This window comes from Pimephales promelas, chromosome 7 (assembly GCF_988280905.1).
Source record: "Pimephales promelas chromosome 7, fPimPro1.hap1.1, whole genome shotgun sequence".
In the NCBI taxonomy this organism is placed as follows: domain Eukaryota; kingdom Metazoa; phylum Chordata; class Actinopteri; order Cypriniformes; family Leuciscidae; genus Pimephales; species Pimephales promelas.
In genome coordinates, this window is record NC_142775.1 from 33,202,430 (window position 1) to 33,216,123 (window position 13,694).

General features: G+C 37.2%; 1 protein-coding gene across 1 annotated transcript in view; it reads left to right on the forward strand.

Annotated features, from left to right (window-relative positions):
- The window catches only part of vwa8 (von Willebrand factor A domain containing 8), a 101,929-nt gene that overhangs the window by 53,776 nt on the left and 34,459 nt on the right, over positions 1-13,694 (forward strand). The window contains exons 27-37 of the mRNA XM_039683601.2: positions 2,674-2,782; positions 2,877-3,015; positions 3,114-3,301; positions 6,137-6,259; positions 6,395-6,459; positions 6,926-7,051; positions 7,192-7,301; positions 9,661-9,815; positions 10,553-10,745; positions 10,831-10,912; positions 11,294-11,498. Coding sequence (XP_039539535.2) covers positions 2,674-2,782; positions 2,877-3,015; positions 3,114-3,301; positions 6,137-6,259; positions 6,395-6,459; positions 6,926-7,051; positions 7,192-7,301; positions 9,661-9,815; positions 10,553-10,745; positions 10,831-10,912; positions 11,294-11,498 — 1,495 coding nt within the window. The remainder of the gene's footprint in view (positions 1-2,673; positions 2,783-2,876; positions 3,016-3,113; positions 3,302-6,136; positions 6,260-6,394; positions 6,460-6,925; positions 7,052-7,191; positions 7,302-9,660; positions 9,816-10,552; positions 10,746-10,830; positions 10,913-11,293; positions 11,499-13,694) is intronic.

Genomic DNA, 13,694 nt, shown 5'->3' on the forward strand with positions numbered 1-13,694 from the left:
GATGAATAAGGGTCTTATCTAGTGAAACGATCGGTCATTTAAAAAATAAATAAATAAAGTTTAAGTTTTATAAGCACAAATGCTCGCCTTGCTCTGTTTTGTGATGAGCGTTAGTGACTCTCCTGTTCAAACTCGTTCATCAAAATGAACAAATCTTTTTTTCAAGTTATGACTCGAAGGGTCCTAGATAAGATCTTATTCATCGTCTGGTGTTGTTTAAAGCCCTTTGAAGCTGCACTGAAACTCTCATTTGGACCTTGAACCATTTGGTTCCCAATGAAGTCCATTATATTGAGAAAATCCTGGAATGGTTTCATCAAAAACCTTAATTTCTTTTCAACTGAAGAAAGAAAGACATGAACATCTTGGATGACATGGGGTGAGTAAATTATCAGCAAAAGTTTTTTTTAAAAGTGAACTACTCCTTGATTGACTGGTTTCAAATAAAGTTTGAATCTGCATTGCTCTGACAAACAAGCCAAACTCACACCATTGGTTTAGTCAGTGTTGTTGTGTCCAGCCCAGTCCGGCTGCTCAAATGAACAGCAATTTTGTTTCTAGTGTCACAAATATTACAAACTTCACCTTTAACGGATGCATTTAACTCATAAGCTGCTTATTTCATTGAAGGTGCAATAGACAAAACAATCTGAATTCAAAAGTGAAAAAAATAATAATACTTTTTCAGACTCAGAAAGAACTAAAACTTAGAACTTTATTATCAGAGTCTGGTTAGTGCTTTTAGAAGATTTATGGGCAAATTCCAAACAGAGCACTTGAATTGGGAAATCTGGAGAGAGCATGTCTCATAATGTGGTTGTTTGGAAGACTCTTGGCAAATGGAGCAATTAAAAACATAATTGTCTCTTTTATCTGGAATGATCCTGTGGTGTGTATGTCCCATCGCTGTCTGCCCTTCCACTGTTGACCATCAGCATTATATAACAACAAATAATGTCTCAATCCATAAAGGTAATTTCATTGACTCAGTGCCGTATATTATGTATATTATACACTTTTAATAAAGGAAATTATTTGTTTCTTCCGTCTCATATTTGTCTTTATTTCACTTGCTTTTGAGTGTTTTGCCATCTGGTTGCCATCTGGTTTACAAAATGTATTATGTTTTATACAAAATAGTGGAAAATGACACGGTGAAGAAACAAATAGTTCCTTTTAAATAATACTTCTAAGTTTTTGAAAGAGGTCTCATGCTCACAAATAGTGCATTAAAAGTACAGTAATATTGTGAAATATTAAGTGCTTAAAAATTATACAAATAGTAGTAGATATTTGCACCTCAGTAAAACCGTATGCAACAATAACACATTCAGTGTATTTGTTAATATTGATTCAAATCATAAATGGATGCTGCTTTATTGGGACAGTGCTTGTGCTTAATTTCCACATTTTTTTGAATGTTTACTTACTTTTTATTTAAAGGGATACTCCACTTTTTTTTGGAAATTGGCTCATTTTACAACTCCCCCAGAGTTAAACAGTTGAGATTTACCGTTTTCGAATCCATTTAGCCGATTTTCTGATATTTAGAAGAATATCTGTAACCAGTCAGTGTCTGGTCTCATTCACTTTCATAGTATATATTTTTTTCTACTATGGAAGTCAATGAGACCAGACACTGTCTGGTTACTGATATTCTTCTAAATATCAGAAAATCGGCTGAATGGATTTGACGGTAAAACTCGACTGTTTAACTCTGGGGAAGTTGTAAAATGAGTCTATTTCCAAAAAAAGTGGAGTATCCCTTTAGATTAAATGCTACTCTGAGCTGATATTTGATGAGAAAATGGAGGAGAATGAGTTCGGTAAAAGACAGATTTGAACTGGTTGGTTGCGTCAAAAGAAAACAGCGCCATCTTTACTCTCCATGCCACTGATTCTGTTTGTGCGATTTCTTTTTTTAATTGCATCCGGCTCAATTAGAGAATGGTTGGTGGAGTTCGCTTTAACAACCTCTGCTAACATAGCGGACTATAATTGCACTTGGTGTAAAGGATGCTAAGATGAAATTATCTATGTCGAAAACGGTTGTGCTGCTTAATATTGTGTGGAAACTGTGATATTTATGTTCAGGATTCTTCAGTGAATTAAGACAAAAGAGCATCATTTATTTGAAATATATCTATTTTGTGACATTTTACTGTCACTTTTGATCAATTTAACGTGTCCTTGCTGAGGAAAATGATCAATTTCTGTAGCATTTCTCACATTTTATCTTGATTGGAATATGTTATCCCACCTAGAATTTCAGAGTAGTGCATTAATGTTTTCTCTGGGAGAAGTAACTTTGCAATATCCAGATAGTGTAACTACAACCTTCATGAATCTCAATGAAAATGAACAACGAACACAGTGTGCTTAACTACAGAGACGGCAGACTGTCTTCGGTTCTGAGGCATGTACAAAGCTGAATGAAACAATCATTTTCTGATTTAGGTGCACTTTATTTTATTATGTTCTTGTATACAGTAAATAGTCAGTGGGGAAAAAAAACACTGATTACTTTTTATAAATCATTGCAAAAATATAGATGTGCCTGTCAGTTTTGCTTAACCCAATAAAGGAACACAGTTTCAGGTGTTTTTATGACCTACATGTTGTCATAATGTACAATTTAAACTTTTAAACAACTACTAAATACCCTTTTCCTAGGTTACCATTGCCAGACTGTAAGATGGCGGGTTACTGGGCCATCAATCGGGACGGTAATACACGACGAAAGCTGCTGTGTCCAACAGAGTCCCATCGGATAGACATTAAGGTATCAGAAACCTTACATTTATTTTCAATATTTCAAAGTTGTTATTAGCAAAATAAATTTTAGACACTGAACCGACATCTGTGGATTTACTCAGGGCCCGGTGTTTCTGCGGGTTCAGAGTTATCCATTTGAAAGGCATGAGACCAGATCTATGAGCTTCACTGAAGAACAGGCTCACTGGCAAATCCCCATGAACGAGGTCAACATCATCTGCGACGTCACCACTGCTAACGGTAGGCCACGACTCATGGAGACAAACCTTTGACCTAATTAATATGGCATTATAAAATCCTGTGACTTTTATTTTGAAAATGATTTTTTTACCTCATAGATTCCATTTACGTGGCAACATGCAACCCTGTATCACTGTATGCTATGAAGGAGAGAGGAGACTCCGTCCAGTGCGTTGAGCTCTACGACATCTTCCCCCGAACCATCAGTGGAGTGTGGCAGCCCTTTGTCTCTGTGGCGGCTCTGGGCAACCCACTGCAGGACCAGGTGGTTCTTCATGAAGAACAGGTGTGTGTGGGTGAGGGGTGGGGGTCTGTAACTCACCTTTCTACACATGAAACTTGAAGATCATCAATAGATGCATCCTTTCCACCTAACCCATGTCTAACAATTGTTGATGGAAATAGTAAATGGCCACAGATCAAAACAAGTTGTGAGCTAACAGTTTCATCGTAGATGATGAGATGTGATGTTTGAGCAATAATGCCATTCAGAATTTTAAATAAGTTACACAGCTTATTGAGGTACGCTGAAGCCTGAATATTACTTTGCTGGATGTTATTGTCACTATTTTTAGGCTTTGTTTATCCCTAGTTAAAATTTAAACTACTGTTTTTGTAGGATATTTTCTTTCTATAAATCCACTTATAATGTTATTCATAGTTTACCTTACCCAAAGCAAAATTAAAGGGACAGTTCAGCCAAAAACAAAATCTCCCTCATGTCTTTCCAAAAGACTTTAATTCATTTTAATGGAACCTGAGAGAAACTTTGATGCATCAGAAAGTTCATAAAGACACGTGTGAAGAGTAATCCACACACAATACTGTACATTGAGCTCATGAAATATGATAAACAGAAGATCAAATGTGCTTTCGTGATGCTCAAGAACTTTATATCTGTAGCCAAGCACCTTTGAGCCTCTCAACATACAGCTTAACCCGCGAACGAAAGAGCAAACTCACAACAGCAAGACAGTAGGAGTGTCACCAAGCTAAGAATAAACCAGACCGAAGTGACGGAACCCTGGATAAACTTCGTGTACCACCATAGTTATCTGTTCAAGCCAATTTGTCCAAAAGTATGTGGACACCCCCTTTTAATTCTCAAGTTTGGCTATTTTAACTATTCACACAGTTGTGCAGGAATGAGTCCTAAAACCCAAACCCAATAATTTGACATTTTTGACTTCTCGTTCCACTTTTTTTTGTAAAAATGTATGGGTATTGTGTTAAATGTTAAGATCTATGATTTACACAAGCACTTTTTAACCCATTAAAACCGAATCACACATCTCTGTGTGTGTTTACCTTTACGACCGGATCGGATCGCGCATCTGTGTGTAGTCACCATTAAGCCCGGCAAACGCATCTGCATCATTTTGAGCGGTGTCAGCGTTTTATTCCATGTTTGTATCTACTATAGAGCCTGAGAAATTAAGATTTGAGTAGGCTTTGACACATTTTGACAAATATTTCTGGAAACCCTTAGGTTTTGGGAGGGGGTTTACAGAAAAGTACTTAGGCATAATAAAAAGGCCTTTTTTAGCAGGCGTTTTAGGGCTAAATGGGTTAACATGTCTTGAAAAGGGCTATTACTAACAACCAGAGACATTGGTTGGAAACTTCTTAAAAAGGTAAACTTATCTACCTACTAATCTGCTTTTATAGCCTCATTGTGTTTATACTTTAGTGGTGGTAAAGTTAAAGTCATGTGATTGTGGTGCAGTTCCTTTATAGCCTACTTTTAGCTTTTTACTTCTGGCGATTCCATTTAGGCTTCACAATTAATAAAAAATGTGTTCATTTATAAACAAAGCATGTAAGAATCACAAACATTAGTTGGCCACATAGCTTTATTTTCTCCAATAATCCAAAAGTCAATGTGAATGGAAGAATCCTGTTGGTTATTTGTTGAGGGAACCAGGGTGATGCTGACTTCCGTTATGGCCTGCAAAAACTACGTCATCACTGCCGCACTCTATTATTAACAGATTAAACATCCATTCAGTCTTCAATAAAGACTTTCCAGAAGAGTGGAAACTGTTGTAAGTCCCTATTAATGCCTATGGTTTTTAAAGTTTAATGTTTAACAAGCACATGTGGCTGTAGTGTTTTCTGAGATCACAATTTTGGTCATGTAGTATATCTTGATGTATTCAATAACCCTTCTTGTTACTTCGTTTACATGTTGAGGTACCAAAAAAAACAAAAAAACAGAAAGAGATCAAATTGGAATTTACATTCAAAGTGCAGCTGGTTTATATTAGAGTCGAGCCTGGCGGAAACCTGTTAGCTTTGGAAAAAAGGGGTGTGGAGAACATGATTACTTGTGTAAAAAAATCTAAAAATACAGATGTCCAGACATCACAGGAGGCCATCCAGGGGTCATAGCTCTCCTGGTGGAAGGCTGAATGGAACGGTGCGGCCCGTGACCATAACGGCCAAACCCACCATCTGTCCAGAAGTGATGCAAGGCTTCTATTAATATCACAGACAGCATGCGGTATATGAAAGCCAGGGCGTAAGGAAGCCATTATGCTGCAGATTCAGTGGTGAGGAGGAATTGATGGCCTCCAATCTTTCCTATAAAGGTGAAAACTGAAGATAAGAAGGACTGTAACAGGAGGCTGGAACAAAACTTACATAAAGTACACTACATTTCTGGCCTTGTTTATGTTGTATATGAAGAGTCAAGTCACATTTATTTATTACGCTTTTTTACTCTCCATTGTTACAGTTCAAAGCAGATGGTTAATTTTTGTTGTAAAAAACGTACTAATTTTGTTAATTTATCTATACAGCCCCTCTGGAGAAAACAGTGATGTCATCGTCCAGCTCAGTTCAGTTCTCATATAATGGTGTCAAAACAGGCAGATCAATAATATTGTGAATATTATTAAAAGGACATTTACATTTTCTTAAAGGGACAGCTGTAAAAAGGCCAGGGTTGAATAGAGGCTGGAAAATTGTTGCGTAAAACTAGATTATAGCTGTTTTGGTCTATAAAACCTCGACATTAACCTATCGTTATCATTGTACCTTAGGGAATAAAATACAATGATGTGACCTCGTTTTTTAAACTGAACTACAATTTGTGAACATTCTTGTCTCCTTTTTGTAGGGCAACACAGTTCTGCATGTGGACCTGGTTACTGGTGCTGTGAGGAGACTGGTCCTGTCTCAGGACAAGCAGGAGGAACCACAACGCAAGACTTCAAACTGGTGGAGCAACAAAGAGAGTCAGGTCGAAATATATGTCTATGGCAGTGGTTCTCCATAAGGGGACCTTTTATTAGTGTTGCATCTACTGTAGTGTATTGTAAAATCCCCCCTAACATTATCTTAAAATTATTTTCTACTTTTGTATTGTTGTCATTAGCCAGGATACAAAATGTGCAAGGAGTTTGCCCACAAGAACTGGCTTCTCTTCTACAAAGAAAATGGGTAGGCTATTCTCCCTCAATCTTATCTGTGACAAGCTTACATTTCATTCTGAAACCTATTGAGCCGTAAGCTAACTTACCCCAATCTTCTAGAGAGAACCGAGGTTACGTTAGGTAACCGATACGTTTTTTCTATAAGCTGAGGTACATGCTAATATATAAAAGTGTCATTCACACAAATACAAAACACCATCATAATAACATAGGACACTAAAATATTAAACTTCATAAGACCCTAATGTACATAACTGAAAGTTGTTATTTCTATAAAAAAATACGTACTGTACCTTTAACCAGTTAAAAGGGGTTTCACACCATTGTATTTTTACAGTATTTTACCTTTCCAATTATGATCATTTTTACAGCATAGGCTGTAGACTGCTAGCAGCTCTCTAGGTTTTGAAGCAGAGCTTTGGTGTCCTGTTCAGGCATGGTCCAGTGATTTACACTCTGCTCTACTTGGACAGGAATCAGCTGGATGTTGTTGATGTTCTGGAAGGTCAGGTTCACACCATCTCCCTCCCCATCAATCTCAAGGCTGTGTTCCTGGTGGCTGAAGACCGCTGGCTTCTTGTTGAGAGCAAGACTGACAGGTGGCAATGAAATTCATTCTGCACTTCAATGAAATCACAAAGTTGCTCAGACTTTGAAAAGGGTGTTCTCCTTTTAGAGGTTATGGAAGTGCATTTTCTACAACTAAACTTTCAACTAAATGTGCTCCCATCATGTGCAGGAAGTTCCTGTTGACAAAGCCCATGCACATGGGCGCAGAGGACACGGGAGTGTGCCAGCTGCACGCCATCAGTGAAGACGCTGTTAGCACTGGCTTTGGCACCAGCTCAGGTGAACAACTCTTATTGCTTGTTAGCCAGAACGCCCAATCAGAAGTGACTCTGCGATGCTGCATCCTATCAGGGCCGCTGAGAGCCCTTAACACTTGTCAGTCACCATCTGTCTCGCTTTGGCAAATGCGTCTGTTTCACATATGCTGTGATTGACATGAAGCCTCAGGGATTTTTCAATCTGACTTGTCAGATTCGAGACTTGAGCACATGATCAAACTTGGTGTCATATTTAATGGCTTGCATCGTAAATGTGTTCTCACATAGAAGATATATTTACTCATTTATGCTCATTGCACTTCAAGTGGGCACATATTTTACTTAGTTTTATTTATCAGTGTTATTTGTTAAAGGACAACTCCGGCGCAAAATGAACCTTTGGTCTAATTACACATTGCTACCTAGTCAACCGCTATCTGAGATTTGTTTTCATGATTGCCGAATGTAAATAGTTTTATCTCTAAAAACAGTTTAGCCTATAACGCTAGTATATAGGGCATAGAGTACATGACAAATAAAAATCGCTTGTTATTACCACTAACAAGGCTCAAAATAGCCCCACACCAACACGACAGCATAATAAGGGTCCCTACATTCAAACCGAAGCATTGAGAACTTTGTCAGTGTCCATACAGTTTAATAAGAAGATATTTTATACACACAGTCAACTTCGCGAACACAGGAAGAAGCCATCTTTGAAAAATAGTCTCTACCAGTCGATCTACGAGCGCCGATCCAAGTGCGCTGAACTGTGCAGAATCTCATATGGTCCGTTGTTTCCAGAAGAAACACAAACCGTTTTCTTCTCTTCAATATGTACATGTAGCCTACTGTTCGCGCTCAGCTTATCACCTTATTCACATCTCACCAGCGCACTTGGATCGGCGTTCGTAGATCGACTGGTAGAGACTATTTTTCCTGTATTTTTCCTGTATTCGCGAAATTACTGTGTGTATAAAATATCTTCTTATTAAACTGTATGGACACTGACAAAGTTCTCAATGCTTCGGTTTGAATGTAGAGACCCTTGTTATGCTGCCGTGTTAGTGTGGGGCTATTTTGAGCCTTTTTTTAGTGGTAATAACAAGCGATTTTTATTTGTCATTACTCTATGCCCTATATACTAGCATTATACTAGCGTTATAGGCTAAACTGTTTTTAGAGATAAAACTATTTACATTCGGCAATCATGAAAACAAATCTCAGATAACGGTTGACTAGGTAACAATGTGTAATTAGACTAAAGGTTCATTTTGCGCCGGAGTTGTCCTTTAATGCTAATATTCATTTATTAAGGCCCCGATGTACTTGTGTATGATGTACAGATTGGTGTGATTTCATTTCGAGCAAAAATCAGGCTAAAACAAAAGTTTGAAACAGAAAAAATATATATTGTAAATATATCTTGTGAGCGACAGAGTCCAAACATATTTATGTAAAATAATTCTGTATTTTCAGCTTCAGAATCATGAATATTTTTATTCTGCTGTCACCATTGTCCTGTGCATTGGGTTTCCAGCACCAGGTCCAAGCCTATTCATTTACACCCCCAATGTAAAACCAAATTTAGCATTTTAATCATCAGTCCATTTTTTGTCAACCTTTTATCATATGTCTTGGAGTATCACAATAATATCGTATCTGAGTTTAGTATCATGATATGTTTGGAATCATGACATGAGGGTATCGTTACACCCCTACTATATATTGTTACACCTCCTGGCTTAGCTAATTTGAAAGCAGAGTCATGTATCCTACTGCATTTCAAGGAGAGCTGATGCTCTCGGGGTCTGATGGATGACGCCAGTGAGTCCTGCATGCCTCATTTGATAGAAAGTAATGCTAGTTTGATTTTGAAGGCCTAAAATAGCTGGTGAATTTTATATAAGGCATGAAAACAGCTCTATCTTCTGATTACCTACCCCTAGTCATTCCTCCTTCAGCGACGTATCATTTTCTGGAGGATGAAAAGCAGAAAGATGCTTAATAACTCATAGCATTGAGTTATTGAGATGAATGTCTCTGTCATAAAGATAGAGTAATGCCTGTACTTAGTGGGCATCGGACATCCAAAGTATCAGACACGCTTCAGCGTTTGCTCTGAAAAATGAGCATGTTTTTGATGACATCAACCGTTCCCATCAGCAGGATTGGCGTCTCAATCAAATCGAGAGTGACAGAATGTCTCTAGAAGGTCTGAATAATGGGCAATTAAACTGGGGTATAAAGATGTGACAAATGTAGAGTCATGGTAGAAATGCTCTGAACCCTTTTATGGGATTAGTGGCGAGGACACGTTATCATCTCTATGGGATGGGAAGTTATTTTAGAGTGATGATCTGACTGTCTTTGTGCTTCAGGGATGGAAAGCACAGCTCCTCAGGAGGTGTCGAATGAGCAGCTGCCCAATGAGAACCTCAGCACTGCCCTGGGGCAGAAGATCGCCTCTCCCAACCGCATCCTCTGTGACACAAACACCTATGCTAATGTTATTGTGGGATTCCCAGATCTCATGGTGGGTGACAATTGTGACATATCCTGTTGTAAAATACACAGCTGGATTCTAGATCAATTGCATGATGCACTTTTTTTCCATCCAGATTTATTTATTCAAAATGAGTTACATACATTAACATGAATATCTCCTTTTATAATGGGCAGGTTTTCAATTTCTGAATTGATTTTTATATTTTTGGGGTGATGGGAGGGCATAATTGCAGCTGTTTTGATAAAAATAAAATGTTTTTTTTCTTGACAAGAAAAGCATATTAATTAGTTTGTGACTGATCATTTTGCACATTTTTTAGCAATACATATTAATGTAATTAAAATTGATCCGGATGTTTTAAGTGTAATGGTATTGACATTTTACAATATAATAAAATTAATAATAACACAGTGGCCAAAAGTGAATGCAGTTTGCCTTTTTTGTCAAATTATTTTGTCAGATAAATACCTAAAACAAAGTTTGTGTTTAGTTTTTCCTTCGTATTTAAAATATGAAAAAAAAAATACAAATATATATATATATATAATATTTTCCATTTTATCATTTAATCAATCATTTAATATATATATATATATATATATATATATATATATATATTTGAATTGATAGTTACACAAAATTTCTTTTCTTTTTATTTTTTATTTTTTATAGAGTTAACAGCTTGATTTTTACTTTTCATTATCATGGATAGTCGTATGTGTCATTGACTCCTATATAACCTGCTTTGTATTGTGTTTCCACAGTCCCCAAACGAGGTGTACAGCTTTAAGAGACATTCGCCCATAACAGAGGGTCGAGGGTCTGACATGTTTTTTGGGTCAAATAAGCGAACAGGGCCGGCAAAGAGGGTGAACTGTGTCTGTCTGTTAGATGCCAATCAAGTGATACGAGCGCTGCCTCCTACACAAGTCCCACTGACTGAGGTCTACCCTAAAGGTAAAGCATTGACAAATGCACTTATATAAAAATAGAAATGCAATTTTCAATCATGATGATACTGATGGCATGGATTCACCAACAGATGTCACACCACCCATGGCGGCTGCTTACCTGGAAGTGACAGACCTGAACTCTAAGAAGCTCAAATACATTCCAGTCCCACGGTATGTACTGAGTAAGACTCCTTTCATGAAACTGGAGCTCCCTCTTCTGTTGTTCAGCTGATTAGACACTGGGCCCATTAAAGTGACAGAGTTTGCATTTGCAATGCATATTATTAAGTATGAATTTAGAATTTCTTTAAATCAAAACCTTTCCCAAATGTAAATGTTATAATGGTATTAATGTCATTTATGTTATTATATTATTATGTTTTAAATTAGTATTGAATAATAGTATTTGCATAACATATTTCCTAACAGTGAAACCAGAAGTAGTCTGCAATATAGGGAATTGTGTAATGCAAATTGCATTGAGCATATTTTTTGAATGTGATCTGTGAATGGCGTGGTTCTGATCAGTGTCTGTCATGCTGATGTGTTCAGGAGCAGCTCGATGTCTCCTTACACTGTGTGGATCTCTAAGATCTCAGACACAGATGTGGTGATGGCTCCTCTGGGCTCTGGTGGGGTGGTGACTGTCGACATGGGAGGCTACGTTAGAGTGTGGGAAACCGGCCTCGACAACCTGCAGCGCTCTCTGCTGGAGTGGAGGAAAATGATCGGATCAGAGGATGGCAGGCCAATCCAGGTAGGACCTTTAGGGAGAATCTCACAGATAATTAGAAAGAGCACGTCTAGGTCACCAAGACAATTTTATTGCTGTGGTATGTCCAGATTTTTTTAAATGTATTTGTTTTGTTTGAGAAACCTGTTTGAGTTCAATTCATTAATTCCTTTGCTGCAAGAATTACACTTTGATTTCTGAACTTTTTTATTTGTCCCAAACATTTTGGGTTTTGGCAGCTTAAAATGTGCAGTTCTCTCTCTTACCACATGGTGGCGGACTTTCTTTACTTATTTTTAGTAAAATTGCTAAACAAAAAGAAACGTTTTTTAGCATTGTGAATAAAGATATTAAGAAGATATTTATTTTGTATTTAAAGGGCCCATTTTATGTTTTTGTTTTTCATCGGACTACTACATCTTTATGCACATAACTCAACGTTTTTGCTTAATATTTATTTGCGAGTTCTGCTATTGAGTATTTCTTGACTTCAGGATCAGTTGCCTGCAGTTTTACTGATGATGATCATGCACACACTTGAGATAAAAGCATGTAAAGACTGAGATTTTTGTTTATGTTGCAGTTTGTACTCTGTACATTTACTGTTATTTTGCTGTTCTGCTTATTTGGAGATACAAGCTGCTAAACTGAGTACTTTCAGTGGAAGGCTCCTTCATGGCAGTGCTCCAATGCTCGGCTGTGTGACACACAGATAGTCTTTATAGACAGTGGAGTAAATACATCCAGTTACAAGAGATAAGGACACACTATGGAGAGAACTGACCTAAAGTATAGTGGATTTCTATCATTCACTGTTGGACATATCATAAATAAGAGGCAAAATATATATGGCAACATTGGTTTGGTAGACACTGTTTGTTTATTGGTTGTTCTACATGACACATCTGTTGACTGAGGGTTACTATAAATGACCAGACATTTCCCCCTTCAAAAATAGCACCAAACAGCTTAATCTGTTGGCATCCTTGCATGTTGTTTATACCAATTAGACACAAAAATGTCTTCAAAGGTGCTTCTACAATAACTGCTGGATTCAATATACACAGAAAAACTATTTTGCAGATTCACTCCATCATTTAAATGCGACTGTCACTCTCAAAACATTGTGGGCTGCAGTGTAACGCATTACAAGTAATGTGAGTTATGTAATCCGATTACTTTTTTTTTTTTTTCAAATTTCGAGTGAAGTAACATTACTTTTAAACTAATATGTTAGTAACTTTTTCAAATAAGTAACGCAAGTTACTTTCCATTTATTGACTGACACTTCCCCTGAGGCGAAACATGATGTTATTGCAGTTCTAGACAAAATGTGTGCACTGCAGGCATTTACTTATCTCATTTGCACAAAAACAGATTCAGATTTCCTTCCAAATTCATAAAAACTGTGAAATGCAAACTTGGAGTATTACCCAAAATGGCAATAATTACAATGTTAAATAGCTCAAATATACAGTACTTTATGTATGTTATCTCACTGTATGTCTTTGCTGCTGACCTCCAATGATCCAATTAACATATCATTTGCGATTCTGTGTTGTTTTTCTTGTTGTTTTTTCATACGAGTGTTGAAATTCCTTTTCATGCTCAAAGTTTGAGTAGTGCCCTGTCGTGAATTTGCATTTCCTTCAGCCTGAGGTTTATTCGTTTCACTTTTAGCGTGAAAGGGCCTTTACATTTCCCAAAAGTGGAACTTTTTTTTTTTTTTTTAAAAGCAAGCATGCCCAGTCCAGGTTAGGAAAAGGAATGCAAAAGTAACATAAACTTTTTTTTTTTTGTTCATAAAAACACAACTTTTTTAGGGAGTAATGATATTGAAATGCATTACTTTTAAAAGTAAAGTGTATCCTAAATATCAAAATCTTAATATTGACCAGTTTGGTATGCGTTTGATGTGTGCATCTGTGTAGAGTGTAGAGCGCACACTTCCTGTTCTTCCACACAGGTACACAAAGAGCCTCTTAGCCATCAGGCTGTTTCTCTCACATTGGCTCTCTTCGAGCCTCCTTATTTTTACATCAAATATTTGCCCAAATGGTCACAATCTTGACCTTTCTTTTTAGCTCTTTGAATGGCGTGTGTGAGTTTGTTCAGTTGAATATCGCTCATGTGAGAGTCCTCACTGGTTTGCCCCACTGAAGGAGGGACATATACAACAAAGAGCTAAGAAAAGCATGGTGTTTCATAAGGGTTTATCAT